This window comes from Cupressus sempervirens, chromosome 3 (genome assembly GCF_028749045.1).
Source record: "Cupressus sempervirens isolate cs-2001-9-10 chromosome 3, ASM2874904v1, whole genome shotgun sequence".
In the NCBI taxonomy this organism is placed as follows: Eukaryota; Viridiplantae; Streptophyta; class Pinopsida; order Cupressales; family Cupressaceae; genus Cupressus; species Cupressus sempervirens.
This window is the reverse complement of record NC_143120.1, coordinates 35,436,795-35,455,859: the sequence shown is the minus strand read 5'-3', so window position 1 is coordinate 35,455,859 and position 19,065 is coordinate 35,436,795. Positions and strand designations below refer to the sequence as shown.

Genomic DNA, 19,065 nt, shown 5'->3' with positions numbered 1-19,065 from the left:
CAACAGCTAACTAAAGCTAACTAAATATTAAAAACATTCTAATATTTACAATAGTTTACAAATAGATTATCATTAACTAATAATAGACAATTATCTATTATCGTAATACCCTCCCTTAATGGTTAATCTATCCACAACACCAAGTTGTCCTCTGAATTTGACAAACTTATCAGGACCAAGAGGCTTGGTGAGAATGTTTGCAGTCTTATTTGTGGTAGGAACATACTGCAAATCTACTGTCCCGTTTTCAACAAGCTATCGTATGTAGTGATAGTGAACATCGACATGCTTGGTTCATTCATGGAAGACTAGATTTCGGGCCAACTTGATAATGCCTTCATTATCAACAAACAAAGTAGTCAGTCCTACCAATGACATCTGCATATCCCCAAGCATCCGACAAAGCCAAACAACTTCACATCCTGCCTTAACAGTCCCTCTGTATTCGGCCTCTGTAGAGGAGAGACAAACTGCCTGTTGTTCCTTACTAGTTCATGTGACGGCACCGAATCTCAAACTAAACACATATCCAGAAGTTGACTTTTTATCATTAATAGAGCCTGCCCAATCTGAATTTGTGAGGCACACGTTTTGCTGCCATCTAATGATCAGCCTTAGGAGCTGTCATAAAGCATGAGATGTAGTTGACTGCGAAGCTAATGTCAGGCCTAGTAGCAGAGAGGTAGATGAGGCTGCCTATTAGTTGCACGTATGTAGTATCATCAACGGAAGGAGAATCAAACTTAGTTGATAACTTGAGACCTTTCTCTATAGGGGTAGATGCAGGCTTGCAATCCTGCTTACAAAATTTGTCTAACACAGCCCTGGCATATTTGGACTGAGAGATGAATATACCAGCAGATTGTTGCCAAACCTCAACACCTAGGCAATAATGCATGAGCCCAAGGTCAGTCATATCAAAAGACTGTCATAAATTCTATTTGATTCCCTAAATCAAAGATGCCAAATTGTCAGTGATGATCAAATCATCCACATAAATAACCAGAAGGATGATGTCACTGTCAGTAGTCTTGATGTACAAATTTGAGTTTGAAGAACTCCTCCGGAAGCCTTGATCACTGAGGTACTTATCAATTTTTATGTACCATGCTCGAGGGGCCTGCTTCAAGCCATAGAGATCTTTTACCAATCTGAGAACCTGATGGTCTTTACCAGCAACCTTGAAACCAAGAGGCTGCATCATGTAAACTTCTTCATGGGGATCATTGTTCAGGAAAGCACACTTGACGTCCATCTAATGGACCTTCCAGCCAAACTGTGCTACCATCGCTAGGACTAATCTGATGGTGCTCATCTTTGCAGTAGGAGCAAAGGTCTCCTCATAATCAATGCCTTAACGATGAGAAAAGCCCTTCGCAACTAAACGAGCTCTATACTTATCCAAAGTACTATCATATTTGTATTTGATTTTGTAAACTCATTTGCAACCAATGGGTTTCTTCCCTGGTGGAAGATCAAAAAGGACCCAAGTGTTATTCTTTAGCAAGCTCTGGTATTCAAATGTCATAGCCTATTCCCACTCTAGAATTCGTTTAGCCTAAGAATATGTTTGAGATTCAAACACACTGTGAATGTTGGTCATTAGAGCAAAGTTGACAGACTCTGTAGGTTTGCTCTTTTTCCAAGCAGTTCTCCCATCAATGAACTCGTCATCACGAAGATCAGCAAGTATCTTAGCCCACCACTTAGGCCGGAGAGGAGAATGGTCGACATTAGTATCAAGAGAGTGCTTGGTGATCAGGTTCCTAATCAAAAGAATCTAGATCAAACTCAAGTGAAGCATCTACAAATCGAGGTGATCCTGCAGGAGAAGTCGAAGGTGTCTGTACAAGGAACACTGGTATAACTAGAGCTGCAGGAGCTACTAGAGCCCTCCCATCAAATGGAACTAATGGAAGCCTAACTCCCAAATCATGAGCCTTCATAGGTTGGTCTGTTGGATCAAGAACAGAAGAAATAGGCATGAAAGGTCCTTGTTGCTCATCAAAGACTACATCGCGACTGTAGATGAGATGAGATATCTCAACATCGATCAAGCGGTAGGCTTTGTGAAGACTACTATATCTTGCAAGCATGAGTTTCTAACTCTTAGCATCCAACTTGGTGCGTGACGCATTAGGGATCCAAACAAAAAAAGGGAGTCAAAAACCTTCAAGTGAATGATTTTGGGCTTGCGACCTAACCAAGCCTCTTCCAGAGTTTTACCTTTGACCGCCATTGTGGATGACCGATTCAACATATAAACTGCAGTGTTAACTACTTCTACCTAGAACTTCTTCAGAACATGTTTGTGTTCGAGCATAAATCGAGCCATCTCGGTGATTGTTTTGTTCTGACATTCAACTACATTGTTCTGTTGTGGTCTGTGGGGTGTGGTTAACTGGCGTTTGATGCCATGAGTATCCAAGAAGCTAGAGTATCAACTGAAAACTTCAAATATCAATTTCCCCCTGTATATCCCATGACATGGAAGCACATATCACCATAGACTCAATATTTTATAATTCCTGTAAAACTCCGTTACGACTCATCACTAACTTGGAATCTCTTCCATTATATCGTTATTCACTGCTTTAATTTCCTTCACTCAGAATCGTGACCAGAAACACTTGACATCTATGTTTGTCGCTGGAAACAGTTGTCTTAATCACATATATAGCTTTTTCATTCCTTCAATTTCCCTTTATTTGTTTACGCATATACCGGCTCGGAATCCACAATGAATTTAATTAAGACATGACTATGCATGCGTACATCCCTGCAGTTGCTCTAGTATCCATGTCACTGTATAACAAACATTGAATACTTCATATTTTCTATCGTGGTTCATATGATATTTATCACAGTTATCCTTTTTTTCATGAAATCTCTCTTCTATTGTGACTTCCTTATTTATCAGTGCCTCGTACATGAAGTCAATATCTTCTGAAAATACTTACTTCACTGTTTTCCTGTGATTTGAATCTTGCAACCATGCCAAGTCAAAGATGCCTTTGATGTGCTCGATGAGTTCAATTAAAAGACTTCCCTCAGCCATGGTTATCATTGTTGCCATCTTTTCTTAGGACTTTCACGATCATTGCCACTCTGTAGAACATGGTAGTCACTGTTTAATTTTTGGAACCATTTTGATGTTGCTACTTCTGTGATGTGTTTGCTGCTAATAGACTCAAACTTCTGTGCCAGTATTTACTCTTCTTTATCCATTGCATGAATGGTTGCATCTCTAACTCTTGTCCTTTAAACGTCTTCATAACTTGTCTATGTTGTTAATGTTATTCATTCTTTCACTGCCATCTATATTTTTTACTGAGCTTATAAATCTTAGTGAATGGTTAGGTCTCAACAGAGTATAACCGTAGATAATGTGAGTGTTTTACATCACATATACATCATTCAATATACTATTGTCGTATATAACTATAGATTTCCCATTGTCTTCAGTGTGCAATGTTATATTTTTCTATGCATCTCATATCAATGACTTCTACATGAATGACAAGATCTGACCATATTGACATCGATGACAACTTCTTCTTTGTACCTTTGACATCAATCACAATAATTCCATCATAGCATGCATTAAGCTACTTTACTGTAGGTGGTAAACAAAAAAAACTAGAAATTTCCCAAAGGATGAGGCATCTATGCTTTTGGCTTCTTCCCAGACTCCAGTCCTTTTATTTATTCCATGATAAGACTGTCAAAAGACTGATGTAAGAAGTATTTTCAGTGGTATGCAGATGGTTTGGCAAAAAAATGAAGTGCTAAACTCCGTCTATTTCAATTAGATTATTGTTCCTGATGTATATTTCAATCATATATGTTTTCCTCTCCTTACATAGGTAAGAAGAGAAAGTCAACTGCTTAACTTTGCTATTTGTTTTCCTCTGTAATAAGACGGCTTTTCATCAAAGAAGTACCAAATTCACTACATACCTTAGCAGAATAATTAGCAATAACAGTTGATTCATAATGCTGTACCACAAGATCCAGAAATTTGAATGCTGTTAGCCGTATGTTTGTTGCTAGCTGAGTCATCGCATTAAAGATATGTGCCATTATTATAGAAATAAGTGGTCCCATCACAACCTGCAATAAATAATTTGCATGGTATCAGAAAATTTCGAAAAACATGAAGTGATATTTCAATAAAACAAATGGCTTCACAAATGGAAAATGATGAAAAAAATAGAAGGCAATAAAAGAAAACAACAGATAAGTCTAATCTTGTATGTGAAGCAAATAGTTCAATACAAACTTAGATCACACGTTTACATTTTCATACTATCATGTTATTTCCTCAGTGAGTCATACATGCTTTTTAACCTATGTATGTTGCACTTTGCAATAGATCACTACCTTCGATGTATCACACTCAATTATATTATGTCCTCAATAAGTCACAAATCGTCATTTAACCTATATATTTTGCATTTAGACATAGCTCCCTCAATCGCATGTATCACACTCAACTATGCTACGCCATATATGAGTCACAAATCTTTATATTTTGCATTTAGACATTGTCTTCATAGGGCGCTATGCAACTAAACAGTGTGTGAAATAGTAAATCATTATATTACTTTTGCAATATGACATCATAGTACAGAAAATATAGGTTAGAATATCAAATATAATAAATAGAAAAAGTACATTTTAGGAAAAATAGCAAACAAGCAAAAAAAAAAAAGCGGCTCTGACAAAAAGTGAAAAATGAGCTCTTTTGAAAAGGCATAAAAAAGAAAAACGTTTTTTCCCCTGAAATAGCTCTCAAAAGTTATAAAAGGGGCTCTAATTTGGTTATGTTAAATATAGTGAAGAAAATATTACATCATTAGACTGAGATCAAGGAGTTATTTTCTAGTTGAGGACAAGAGTCCTATTCCCGTCTTTGCTGGTTTCAGTGGTGGAAGAATGATGTAAGTTATAGTATTTTGTTGTGGGTATTATGGTTTTAGTGTGTCTTGTCGCTTTGAAGTGTTGTTAGAGATTGGTATAGATTTTTTTGGAGCATTTTCTAATGTTGTGCGCCTTTTTCAGAATAACAGAAAATTAAAATTTATGTCCATAACTCAATGAGTGACAAAGATATTGTTTTGGGCATTGTTTCATTGTCCTATACATTGCTGGAAGCCATCTTTTGTGTGCTCTTACATTGGATTTGGTGGAGAACTGAATTATTTAGTCAAACAGCCCTCTTGCCAAGCACCTTTCTTCCTTGCTAACACCTAGGTTTTGGAAGTAGCATAAACCTGCCTTTCAAAACATTGGAAAAAGGGTTGGTCTTGGATCTTTAATTGTTGATTACAAATAAAGAAAGATGGAGCATACTTTATGTGATTCTGGAAACTTGATAGATCATTATACTAAGAGCCTTTGTTAGAATACTTGTTGGTTGGACATGGCTAACATTTTTCAGAATATCTTTCATATTGTGAAAACATTTGATATCTGATTTTTATATCAGACGTCTAACTTCAGTTTGCTTATCATATCTCTTTGATATTGCAATTTTGTTATCATATGTGTGATGTGATGAAATGGCACTCTCTTGCAATGCTACGATACTTTCTATGTTAATGTATTGATTGAGTGCTGATGGTGACAAACCCCCACTTCATGAAGTAAGCTGCAATGTGCTCTTATTATTAATGCTACTGTACTGGCTAAGTGGCAATGGTGACAAACCCACACTTCATCTAGTTTGTTATTTAGAGCATTTGCATACATGGGTTTATTATCAAGCATGTAATCTAAAACTAACAATCAGCAAAATAGTCTTCATTAATTTTCAATATTGCATCATCTACTTTCAAAAAAATTCAGGGATAGTTAATTTAGCGATATCAATTAGTTTTTTCTCACTACTATAATGTCCCCTTTTACTACAACTTAGGAAATAGGGATAATTAACTTACTAACTTTAATTGCAAGAGACTTCTTTGCACAGCATCTCTAAATATACTTAAAATAATGAAAATTGATAATTCTCAATATAAGAATGTGTTACGGTAAATTGATGTTGAAGTTGTATTAAATAGAGGAGATGAAAACTCCTTATATAGATTTGCAAAGAATCATGAGCTAAAGACGAAAATGGAAGATACCTTAGTAAAGACCAACTAAGATGACCATTAAAGAAACATTACCCTATTCTAATACCCTCACTTAATGGTCATTATCTAATTGTTGTCTTTTGGTCAAAAAATCTTCAAAACATTTTGTTGTTGTTGAGACCCTCCCTGAATCTGCAAAACATCAATGACCAAGAGTGGTCAAAATCCATCTGCAAAAAAAACAGAAAAGGGTGTCCCCTTCTTCAGAATGCTTTGCAACAAGAGAAAGGAGTCTTCCACTAAGATGGGTATGCCTATAATGTCCCCTTTTTAGCCAGTGTCAGAGGACGAATTGCTAGCCTATTATTGTGTCCCAAATAGGCTAATCATTGTGGATAGAGGGACTTCTGAGGCAGAGGTCGGGTTATGTGAGGATCTCGTCTTCTCCACAATTCAATATAATCTAGTTTGGTTTTCATTTGACTCAAATTGGACTCTGTTTGGGCTTAGTTTCATGTGCTTATTATTTATGGAAAGCTAGGTGAAAATTGAGAGTGATTCTTTCTATTTTTGTAAAGGTCATGTGGGCAAATAACAAATAACAAGTGTAACTTGTTTCAGACAACATATTTAAAGGATAAGTTATTATTATTTTAGTGGCCAAATTATTATTGAAACATTAAATGGCTTATTATAAAGTTATATTTTGACTTTATAATTCACTTAAGTTGAAGGTTGAGTCATCATTAGAGGGGGCTATTTATTCAATTAATCCATGAAAGCTTAAGCTAAGGTATTAATTAAAGTATTGGAGTAAATGAATTATTAAAAGGAAAAACTATATCTATCTACCCAACATTGGTGTGAGTTCTCCCATTATAGTTATAAAAGACTCATGAGTTATTTTTCATTGAGTTACTTATGCTTTTAGAAATTGGTGAAGTTTATTAGAAGAAACCAAGGTTTAACCTTCAACCATTGGAGAGCAGGGATTACTCAATTGTGCAATCATTTGAGGAAGTGAAATAACTTTTGAATTTGAATTTGATCTTCTGAGAAAGATTCAAAACGGAAGCTCTAAAGCTGGACATCTAATTACAGGAAGCTGAACTTTCTCATTGGCATTTGAAAAGGTTTATTTGCAGCTGGATGATTTGGAACAGATATTGGAGATAATTGTTCACATTGAAGCTAGAGAATGTTATGATCCTGGTGGATGGCCTTCACTAGCACCTCGGGGTTTTGGTGCAACGGTTTGTTCCATGTGGTACCAGAGACTCCACACAAGTTTGAGTCTTAGAGCGGGTAGCAACGCCGGCATTACAGTGTTCGCTCAGGGCTCATACTGCCAAGGGAGGGCCCACCGTATGGGCGCACATCCAGCCCAGAGTTTGGACTGTGGAGCGTGGTGGGATGTTATGATCCTAGTGGGCGGCCTTCACTAGCACCTCAATGTTTTGGTGCAATGGTTCGTTCCAAAGGAAGTGGATAGAGAACAAAGACTATAAACAGTTTGTGCAGACCCAATCATAACCCAGCCGTCCAAGTCTTTTACAGTCCCCAAGATTTCACCTGGACCATATTATTGATTGGTTAGAAATCTTAAGTTGCAGGGTTGGGGTATAGTAGAATCTGGAAATTCCTTGAGTATGTTTTTGAGATGTGATAGTTACAAATCTGTCATTTCATGAATGTCTCTAGCAGTCTATCGTTTATCCATGAGCATGAAGACATCTGCTATATGTTTGATGAAATGTCATCACAAAATAGACAGGGTTTGAGGTAGTTTTTTTCATGTCGACTGTTACTATACTATTGTGATTGTACACTAGTAACCTGCATGGTTATCAGTCATTGTATGACAAAATTTATGATCAGAAATCAGGAACTTTTATCACTATAAGTGTTTGATTAAATGCTGATGCATTAAGCCTTGCTATGTTTGGTGAAATTAAGCTTGAATACTACCTATTTAGTTCGTGATTTCTTAATAACTTCAGATTTCAATAACCATAGAATTCTTTGACAAAATTCCTATGAAAGGAGATTGTATTTGACTTTAGGCAAGGCCGTTGTTTTAAGAAATTTCTTCCACCCAGCGTGGGTTCTTACACTGCCACTGACAATTTTTGACAATGTTAACCATGACTCAGAATCACAACAAATGGACTCAATACATATTAGAATGACCTCAATATTTATTTAATGACTCAAATACAATGAAATAGTTCAATAGCCTCCTATATATCCTTGCGCGCAGGTGCTCCTACTCCCGGGGGGGGTCCAAAATCTTGGGCATTCTCAGTCCATTATTAAAGCCTTCTCGATAAGATTTGCAAAAAACGTAATGTTTCCTAGCCTAAGTCAAAGAATTATTCAAAAATGCCCACCAAAAGGTTGGATTCCAAAAATACTTTTGAGCAAAAATGGTCGGATTCTAACCTGTTTTGGGTGATCCCAGTCCAGAAACAAAAAACTTTCTAATTAGAAAGTTAGATCTTCATTCTCCAAGCTGTTTTCTCACCAAATTCACCAATTCTCACCATTCCAATCTTGACATCAAAGATTGGAGCTAAAATTGAAGGTCGTAAATTTCATGATCTCAGCATTAATGCCCATAAAAGGTCAGATTCCAACCTGTTTTGGGGAATCTCCATCAAAAAACCCAATCAAACCCACCAAAAATTTCATTCCGTCAAGGCATTTTCTAATCAAACTTGCTAAGTTTTCACATTTCCAAGCTGACATCAAATACTGGAGCCAAAATAGAGAGTCGGAAATCTCAGAACTTTGGGCAATCTCGCCACTTCACTCAAAATTCTGAAGTGCACAAATCCACCAAAATTTTATTCTTTCAAGTGAACTTTCATCGAATTTCCTAAGTTTCACATCGGTTCCAAAGGCGCCAAAGATTTAAGCTAAAACGGAAGGGTCAGAATTTAGCCAAGTTTGGGCACAAATGCCCAAAGAGGGTCGGATTCTCAGCCAGCAACCCAAAAAAATTAAAGTGTGGGAGCCATTAAATCTGCCCTTCTTTGCACATTACTTCACTCCAAATCGTCAAGTTTTTCATCAAATTATGCTTTAAAGGCTTGACTGAAGGGGTGGAGTTTTACCTATGTTGGGAAAAAATGACCAAAAAGAGTTGGGTCTGGCCCATCTTGGGTAATTTTCTTGCAAGTTAACTCCACAACTCAACACTTTGTCATGATCAGCTCAAGAGGCAGGAGGATTTAAACAGATATAACTTTACTTTTATTTATACAAGTTACATTTATCTCCTTTCTTATACTTCATGTTATATTTGCATAAATATTGTTGCAATGTTTGAGATAGATTTCAACTTCATAAGAGTTCTAATAAGGAATCTAGTTTTTGGGGACTTCCGAAAAATTCCAGACTTAGCCATATTCCAGGATTTAGCATACCTTCAATGATGTTACCTCCCTCAATCTATCTTGACTTTCTAAGATCAAATTGAAGCTGGAGCAAGGATTTTCTAAAGGTTTTAACTCATGTCATCCCAAATCCCTTGGTTTCAATTCTATATTCCTGATAGACTTGGCTCAACTCTTTCTCACACCCCATACAGACATTACTTCCCAGCAGGCCAAAATTGCACAAAATCACTTCTTAGATTAGGAGACTTGAAAATTGTTGCCCACTAAAACCACCTAAGACAACTACTCCTGCTAAAGAAAAGAGGGGATCCTCATTTGCCTACTATAGATCTAGGTTCACATTACGAGATGACTGGTTACTTCCATGGGAGACAACCAAAGATGAGATGTCAAAAAATGGGACAAATAAAAATTGCACTTGGAGTGATTTGACATGAAGAGGCATTATCTTTCCTTACTATATGAGAAATTGAAAGGTAACTTGGCTATGCAAATTAATGATTTCTGCCAAGTTATTTCCTTGTTAGTATTCACTTAAAACTGCTTCAATCTTGTATAAAATATGATCTTTAGTTTTGGAGTCGGCCAGAAAATGGGACATTTCATGCTTTATTTCCTTGTTAGTATTCACTTAAAACTGCTTCAGTCTTGTATAAAATATGATCTTTAGTTTTGGAGTTGGCCAGAAAATGGGACATTTCATGCTTTGTTTGAGTCAATGAATAGTAACGCACGCCTTGCTTAAGTAGTTGGAAATACAGTTTCTTCATGGGATATATTGATTCTTGCAGGCTCCCACAATTTCTTATTTTGAAAGGTTCAAGAATGTCTTCTTGAACTGGCTGCAAATTTTAAAACACTAACAAGCAAAAGGTAGTTTCCATCTTGCTTCTTAGGTGGTTTTTGAAAGATTCAGTTAAACCGTGGCTTTTTAACTTGAAAGGGTTTTCCATGTGATAAATCTTGGTGTCTCCATCTTTTGGTGTTTATTTTCTTCTAATTTTTTGTACTAAGGTATTAGAATTTTATTAAGTATTTAGTTACTAATTCTCTCTCTCACACACACACTGTATTTTCTATTTGATCTCTACATTCTCAGATAACTTTCCATGCTAGGAATTCTCAACAAGAAATGATGGAGCTTTTGGGGGATGGTTGGAGTGAGTTTTGGACGGATGGTAATCTAAATTTCAAAAGTTAAAGTGCCAATCTATTTCTTAAAAGCCATCTTGTGATTCCATTTGTTTATTTACAAATGGCTTAGAGAGAGATTTCCAACAGAGATTGGGGCATTGATAGTATGGCCACTCCTAGAAGTATTCCTCGGCAAATAATAAATCCATTTTTCAGTTTGGGGCTTGCTGTTTGTTGCAGATCAGTCACTTCACTTTACGGTATGCTCCCATTAAGGCGAGTCAGTACAATTTGTTTTCTCAAGGAAGTTATGGTGTTTCAGTTGGAGATTGCTTGCAGGTGTTTTCTAATCACTTCCAAGCTATTTTTGAGCATTGCAACTGATGCAGGAGCATCTTGCATGAAAAAAAAATTTGAAAAAAAAAAAAAAAAAAAAAAAATTTGTGGAGGAGAGAGAAAGTGACGAAAATTAGAGGAGAAATAATAAAAAAATAAAAAAAGGGAAAAAGGAGAAAAGAAAGGAAAAGGTGATTTCTATTTTCGAAGTGCATAGGTGGCATAATAGAAAAAAAAATTTTAAAAATGGTTGTCATTCCATTTATCGAGGTGAGTGGATAGAATTCTAGAAAGTTATGAATATTGTAGAAAGTTTTGGAAGTTGTAGAAGGTTGTGGAAGTTGTAGAAGGTTGTGGAGGAACTCTAGAAGGTTGTGGATAAGTCATGCATGGGGTGGTAAGTGCCTATTTAAGCAAGGCATATGAGCATTTCTAAATTAAACTCAAGTGGAAGCTCAAGGGGAAGCTTGAGGAGTAGAAGCTCAAGGAGAAGCTTGAGGAGTAGAAGCTCGAGAAGAAGGAGCTCAAGAAATAGAAGCTCAAGGAGTAGCTTGAGAAGTGGAAGCTTGAGGAGGAGTAGCTTGAGAAGGAGAAAGTGAAGAGTGAGTTTTCCTGAGTCTGTGGACAGAGCGCCGAATGTGAGGCAATTTACAGCAGGATTGTGGTGGAGTTGTGAGTGTAGACAGAGCGCCGAATGTGAGGCAGTTTACACTTGGATCTTGGATAAGGTTAGAGAAGAGCTAGTGACTACAGTTTAGAAACAAGGAGATTGCTTGGTGGCTTGCGAGCACAAGTTGAGATCTCGGAGGTTTCTACCATAGTGTGGATCTAGACTAGCTTGGGTTTGGGTTGGATCTTGAGAGATCTTGCAAAAATGTTATTGTAATTACTATTGGATTTTCAAGTATAATAAAATTGTCTTCATATTGTTGCATTCTTGGTTATGAGTTGGTAAGGGTGGTGTGGCCCTTTGTCAGTGGTATTCGAGCGTACCTTTGTCAGTGGTATCAGAGTCGTACTTCATCAGTGGTATCAGAGCAGACTGTCATCAGCAACACTCAATTCCCATGCTTGTACTTAGAGATTTCATTAGTCTTGTTGTTATACTCTATGTACAACACTTCAATTAGATTGTACTTCTCTGATTTCAGTCATGAACAGCAGTAATCATTGTTTATTTCGGGCCTTCCAAACTCAAGGAGTTCTTGTGAAGCTTTGTATTTTGGGCCTTCCAAAGCTGACACGGAGACAAGGTTTCTCTTAATTCCTGTAAAAATAGTACATCATTCAATTGCCAGGAAATGCCTGAAATTAATTTAAGAGAGTAAGTCCCAACTGCTTTCACGTAATAACTAGAATCATCAAGAATGGTCTCTTGATCAAACGAATTGCTTTGCATTAACTCATTTAAATGTCCTCGAAATATGGTAATGTGTAGCGATGCCTTGGTGTTAATTATCCAAGTATTGTGGTCCATAGGCGCTTGACTTGAAAGGGCTGAATAGAATATGAATCCGCCCAAATCCTTTTTCAAAAAAGTTTCACCAACTTAAGCAATAGATGCTTGAGGCTTAGGCCTATTTGGACATTTCGTTGCATGGTGACCATATTTGCCACATCTAAAACATTGGAAATAAGAAATATCCTTTCTTGTTTTGAATGTATAACCATTATTGGATTCCTCATCTTTCTTCCTTTCTAAGTGACCTTTCTTACCCTACTTCTTTGAGGAGAGTGAGGTAAGAACATGAATATTTTCATTTGTAGAATTTTTACTAATGGCTTTTGTAATCAATCTTGATTCCTCTTGTATACAATCTGCCTTCAAACATTGAACTTAGAAAATTTTGATCTTGCACTAATCCCTTGAATGAAAGAATCCCATGAATCAGGAAATCCATTTAGAGCCAACATCAACAATTCTTTCCTATCAACAATACGCCAATGGTAGAGAGTTAATCTCTCAGTTCTGTGATCTTCATGACATAAGAAATAATGGATTCTCCTTTAACCATCTTGATGTGATGCAATTTCTGTTTTGATGCAAGTGCTCTGCTTGTATTATTGATTTCACGCGTATGCTCCAATGTCATGAATATTTCTCTAGCTGTTTGAAGTTTAGAGATGATTGGCACAACGTAATCCTTTACAGAGTCTGCTAGCATCTTCTTTTGCCTTAATGCTGCTAATCTTCCACTGCGCTAACTCATTTTCATTGGTGGGTGAAGTAATATTTTCTAACACAAAACCAGCCAAGTCGTTTTCTTCCAAGGCCAGCATCATTCTAAACTTCCAAGATGTGAATTTAAAGTACCCTCAAGTCTGTCCTCAACCTTCAATCCATTCACCATCTTGACAGTAGAATATTTGAAGAGGTACAGATATCAAATATCTATTGCTAATACTACAAGCCTGATTTCAATCTTCTTAAACCTGCTCTAATAGCATGTTAAATTTTGTTTCAGACTGATAGCAGTTTTAATTTTATATATTCAACACACGTATACCTCTGAAATATCTATCAATTCTATCCAATTGACTATATATGTTGAGATTGATCTTCAAGAATATATATCGAACTGACTGAGCATTACTGTAAGTAACTGAGATCACAAAATGTATATCAGATTGTTACCAGTATAATATTAATGAGCAATATACGTTTTTGTCTTCTACTATGAATCTGAGACTTGACAATCTGCTATACATCTCTGTATGTATTTATAGTTAAAGACTATCTAATATCTGATGGCTGTATTGGTCTCCAATGTTATTTAAGATCGTGTTGCGTGATTGTAGAAGACAATACGATGACCTCTTCTGTTCAAATGATATCAAGAGGCACATCAATTAAGATTAACTCACAGCCCTTCAATCATAACATTATGTAATCCATTAGTTACTGTTAACTGTAATACTAACAAATTATAATCGCTGCATGATTAGTAAACTTTATAATTAGCAGATTGTGCTTTTGATTATTCATGTCATCTAGGAAGATTGATTATTGTTTATTAGATATGGTAATTATGGTCTCCAGTGATGCAATGTAATAATACCTAGTTCGTTAGCCTCCCGACGCTGACTTCAACACCCTCAATCTTTGTAAGCACCAAACTGCCACAAACCTACCTAACATCTATCAGAAAAAATGGGTCCAATTGTGTGATAACCTCACAACAGGTACATACCCAAGGATTTTGGTATGCCTAGGTACGAACTCATGCACAAACCACAATCAATAAAGGGCTTTGGGAGTGCAGACCAAAATTGAGAGTTTAGATAACTAAAATTATCACTATTCGGTATCAATTGATAAAGATAAACATTAAATATAATTATTGTTAGAGTAATTTTTGTTTACACTTATTAATTAAACCACTTTGATTTAATTAATTAAGTTGTTTATTACTCTGGTTACTTAAGCTTACTCTTAGGTGCATATAATTAATATTTTATATTAATTATAATGCACAAACCTAGTTTTTCTTTCCCTTTAGGGTTTTGTTCACCTTTAAGGTTGAACTTTTGTACTTTTTGTTTTCATAAGTTGGAATACAATTGTGCTCTCAAACTGTTGAGATTTTTCAAGCTCCGCTTTTTTGTTTTCCAGTTTCTCTTCAATACAGGTTATTTGCATGCAAGTGTTCTTGGCGATCTGTGAAGTGGGTTTCCTCAACTTCTACATGGTATCAGAGCATCCCTGCAGCTTCTTGGTCTAAAGATTCTTAAAGCCGCGATTCGGAAACAGAAACCCCAACTTTTTTGAGGTTTTCTTCTTCAATAAGGAGAACGACGATTTTTCGAGGCACTTTGGGCCTAAACGGATGCTACCATTGAGTTCACAAGGCCCATTATAGTAAGGATTCATATAAAAATTTCTGATTTTGGTGACTGGAGCTCCAAGAGGCAAAAAAAAATTTGGTTCAGGGACACGATTCCAAAAAAAATTGACCGCAGCACTGCCCAGCCACAGCCCTGCCGTTTTTCGGCAACCGCCACTCTGCTCTAGTGACTGCGCCACCGGCCACGCCGTCGAGTTTTCCTCCCAGATGCCACCACCACCAACGGCGCCACCGCCTATCACCCCTCCGTCGGCTAACGTCATTTTGCAGCAGTCCAACGACATTTTTCAGCATCTACATCAGCTTTTTCCAATGCCACGTCAACTTTCCTAGCCACTTACATTAGCCTGACATCATCACTACCGGACCTCGTGGTGACGTCATTTTCCGGCTGAGTGACGTCATTTCCCAATTGCTAACGTCAACAAACCGGGGGCCGATTTTTTTCCGGCAACATCCAGTTGATAGCCGTACGGCCATCAATTTTTTTCCAGTGACAGTATTTTTCCAGTGAGCTAGTCTTTTGGAGCAGAAATTGATTTTTTGCTAAGTTACCGGATTCGCACCCTGGAGCTCGGGTCCAAGTCCGGATTCATTCGGGTCCGGATTCATTCGGGTCCGGGTCCACGACCGGTCCGGGCAGGGTCCGCATTTTGGCCTGCGGGTCCTCCCAAGCACGGACCCGAGAGGACCCCTAGGCCAAAATGCGGACCCTGCCCGGACCGGTCGCGGACCCGGGTGAATCCGGGCGGACCCACGGCAGGTGGGGCCAAAAAGTGGCCCAAAAAAGCAATAAAATTATGTTTTTTTCATTTTTTTTTTGCCAAACCCTAAAGTAAGGCCTATTAGATGCATTTCATTCATCTAATCTCTCATTTGCTTTGTCATTTTGCTCTCTCATTTTGGTGTGGCCATTTTGCAAGTTTGAAGAGAAGGTTGTAGAGATTGTTTGTGGAGTCTCAAATCCTTCAAATAATCAGTGTTGAGTGTTCCAGGTATGCATTTGATCCTTCCTTTTGCTTCTTTCATAGTTTGTTTAAAGTTTTTTAAATTTTTTATATTTATTGTTCTAAATTTTTATCAAGTTTTGTATAAGTTTTGAAATATTTTTTTAAATTTGTTTTTATAGATTGCAAGAATCCAAAAATGAGTAGTCAGGGTTCAGTGGGTGGGGTGGGATCCCAATGATTTAAAATTGATAAAGGCTCTCCTTTGTGGAAGTATACAACAAGAATTGAGCAATGTGCTGGTGGGGGAGGGTATATATGGAAATGCAATTTTTGCCAAAACCAATATGGAAGCTACTATTTCCGGGTTAAACATCATTTGATAGGTCCACCAGGTCAAGGGATTTCCATGTGTGAGAGGCCCCCAGAGGGAGGTAAAAAAGGGTTGTCGGCTCCTCAAATAGCAGGCATGTTAAAAGAACAAGAAGAGGTTGATAGGTTAGTGTCAAAGGCAAAAAAAGATAAGTCAAAGCAAATACCACCAGCACCACCCTCTCAAACAATTAGTAAACGACATCCCTTCCTACCTACCCCATCTATGGATGAAGATAAAATAGAAACACCCGCATCCCGCAAGAGAGGCCCATTAGATACGGCATTTGAAAATGACAAGAGAGAAATTACTGACATAAAGGTTGGGCGTTGCCTCATTACAAATGGTGTTTAATTCAATCTAGTGAGATCCCCTTATTGGAGAGAGATGGTGAAAGCAATAAATGATGCACCTCATGGTTACCAATCCCCTGGATATGAAAAGTTGAGAACCACCATATTGCATAAGGAAAGAAAGAATGTAGAAAACCTCCTCAAACCAATAAGAGATTCTTGGATCCAAACGAGGGTGAGCATTGTCTCTGATGGATGGAAAGATTGCAAAAACCGTCCATTAATAAATGTGATTGCTGTTTGCCCCAAGGGGGCAATGTTTTTGAAGGCGGTTGATTGTGAAGGGCAAGTAAAGGATGCAAATTTTATTGCCCAACTTCTCATTGAATCCATAGAGTCCGTGGGAGTTGACAATGTTGTCCAAGTAATAACGGACAATGCTAAAGTTTGTAAGGCTGCAGGTGCTTTGGTAGAAGCACGATATGAGCATATCTTTTGGACACCATGCACTGTCCACACCTTGAACTTAGTGATGAAAACAATGGGCAGCCAAATTGAATGGATGAAAAATGTGTATGAGGAGGGTGAGCAGATCCAAATGTTTGTGACAAACCACCATATGTCACAAGCAATTTTCAGAACTTTCTCCCGCTTGGAATTATTGAAGGTAAATTTTAAACTTTATTTAGCTTCATTTATCATATTAATTTTTGTGTCATACTTTACAAAATTTAATACATATTCTTAAATTTTTGTGTTATCAACTTATCATATTAACTTACAATTTGAATTAACATGGTAATAGGTTGCTGAAACAAGGTTTGCTTCACACACAATCGTCCTTAGACGACTTGTGAGGGTGAAAGAGGCATTGGGTCAAATGGTTATTAGTAACAAATGGGGTGGATGAAAGCAAGCTGATACAAAAAAAGCCAAAACTGTAAAGGATTTGATCTTGAGTGATAATTTTTGGAATAGGGTGGAATATGCATTAGAACTCACCGAGCCCATCATGTCTATGCTTCGGTATGCCGACACGGATGAGCCTTGTTTGGGGAACATATATGATGCCATGGACTCTATGCTAGAAAGAATGAAATCAGTAAGTTTAAATTTTTATACAATACTTTATCCTTGTTTATTGAGAGATTTTGATTTTTGATTTTAATTAAGTTATTAACACTACATCAAGATAACTTACATGTACATCATTTGACATCCCAGGTCATTCAGAGGAGAGAGCAGGATCCTGATACCTTGTACACTAAGGTGGAGAAAATTGTTCTACATCGTTGGAACAAGATGACTACACCTTTACACCTCTTGGCATATGCACTTTCTCCTAGATATTATAGCAGTGAGATACTTGCTATTCCTGGTAGAGTGGCACCATATAGAAATCCTGAAGTTGCTACTGGGTATAAGAGGGCACTTAACAGGCTCTTTAGTGATCCTGATGTGGCATCAAATGTTAAGAGAGAGTTTCTTGATTTTGTCTCAAGCAAAAATGCAGAGCCTGATGCAATCAATGACCAAAGTAGATTGGATGCCATTGGATGGTGGTACTTACATGGGGAAAGTTACATGTACCTCCAACCTCTTGCCATTAAGATCTTGTCACAAGTATGTATTTAAGTTTTTTTTCCTTTTCTTATGGCCACTTAGCTTGTCGAATTAGCACTCTTAAATTCCTATTGTATTGTAAAATTACTTAGCTAATTTTTTAAAATTTGTTGGTTGTCTCTCTAGGTTGCAAGCTCTTCTGCTGCTGAGCGGAATTGGAGTACATACTCCTTTATCCACTCAGTGAAGCGTAACCAGTTGGGTTCAAAGAAAGCAGAGGACTTGGTATTTATTCACAACAACTGGCGCCTCTTATCACGCAAGGATCCAAGATATAAGAAGGGACCAGAGAAGTTGTGGGATGTACTACCTGAGACTTCTAACTTGGATATGACTGTCCAAGATATATCTAGAATTGCCTTGCTAGATGTTGAGGAGGACGAGGAGGAGGATGTGGCTGCATCTGGGGCTAGTGGAACCGGTTTGGGTTCCAATGATGTGGAAAATGTCAATGATATAGATGAGGATGAAGCCATTGATCCCTCATATTTTGATGACCCATTTGACCCTTGAAGGGCATTTGCATCTTTAATAAACTATGTTTAAACATTTGTCATTGACTCATTGAGTCATTTATGATTTATCACTATGTTTCATAGTTTCAAACTTTATTAAGTCATAATTTATTATCTATCAATCTAATGAAGTAGTCTATGTTTTGAAATTCCATTTTGCATTTTAGTAATTCAATGTATGATTTTATTTACAACATTAGCATAGATTAATGAGTGAGTATTTAATGTTTATCTTTGACATTTGGCATTGATCAATAATCAAGTAACATTGATATATTCATACTATGGAATGACTTAGTTTTACTTTTACAACTATATGAGTTTATATTTTTTTTGCATATATATATATATACACTAACGAACCCACCCACGAACCCAAATGGGGAAAAAAAAATTGCCCGAACCCACGAACCGAACCCCGAACCCAAACCCGTCCCCGAACCCGAATCGGCAACTTAGATTTTTTGGCCATAACTTGAGCATACGAAGGTCTTTTTCCAATCCGAAAGAAGCATCGG

At 37.2% G+C, this 19,065-nt stretch overlaps 2 protein-coding genes across 4 annotated transcripts in view; one reads left to right on the top strand and one right to left on the bottom strand.

The window, feature by feature from the left end:
• LOC149564648 (ARM repeat superfamily protein) overlaps positions 1–19,065 on the bottom strand; it is a 311,869-nt gene that overhangs the window by 269,641 nt on the left and 23,163 nt on the right. For 2 of the 3 annotated variants that reach the window (XM_089818208.1, XM_089818211.1), the window contains exon 6: positions 3,961–4,113. In XM_089818208.1, coding sequence (XP_089674334.1) covers positions 3,961–4,113 — 153 coding nt within the window. The remainder of the gene's footprint in view (positions 1–3,960; positions 4,114–19,065) is intronic. The other variant, XM_089818209.1, reaches the window with a different exon arrangement.
• LOC149564649 (uncharacterized) lies at positions 16,654–17,319 on the top strand. Its single transcript, XM_089823326.1, has 2 exons — positions 16,654–17,076; positions 17,215–17,319. Exons 1-2 carry the CDS (start codon positions 16,726–16,728, stop codon positions 17,317–17,319), a joined length of 456 nt encoding a protein of 151 aa, XP_089679452.1. The 5' UTR covers positions 16,654–16,725.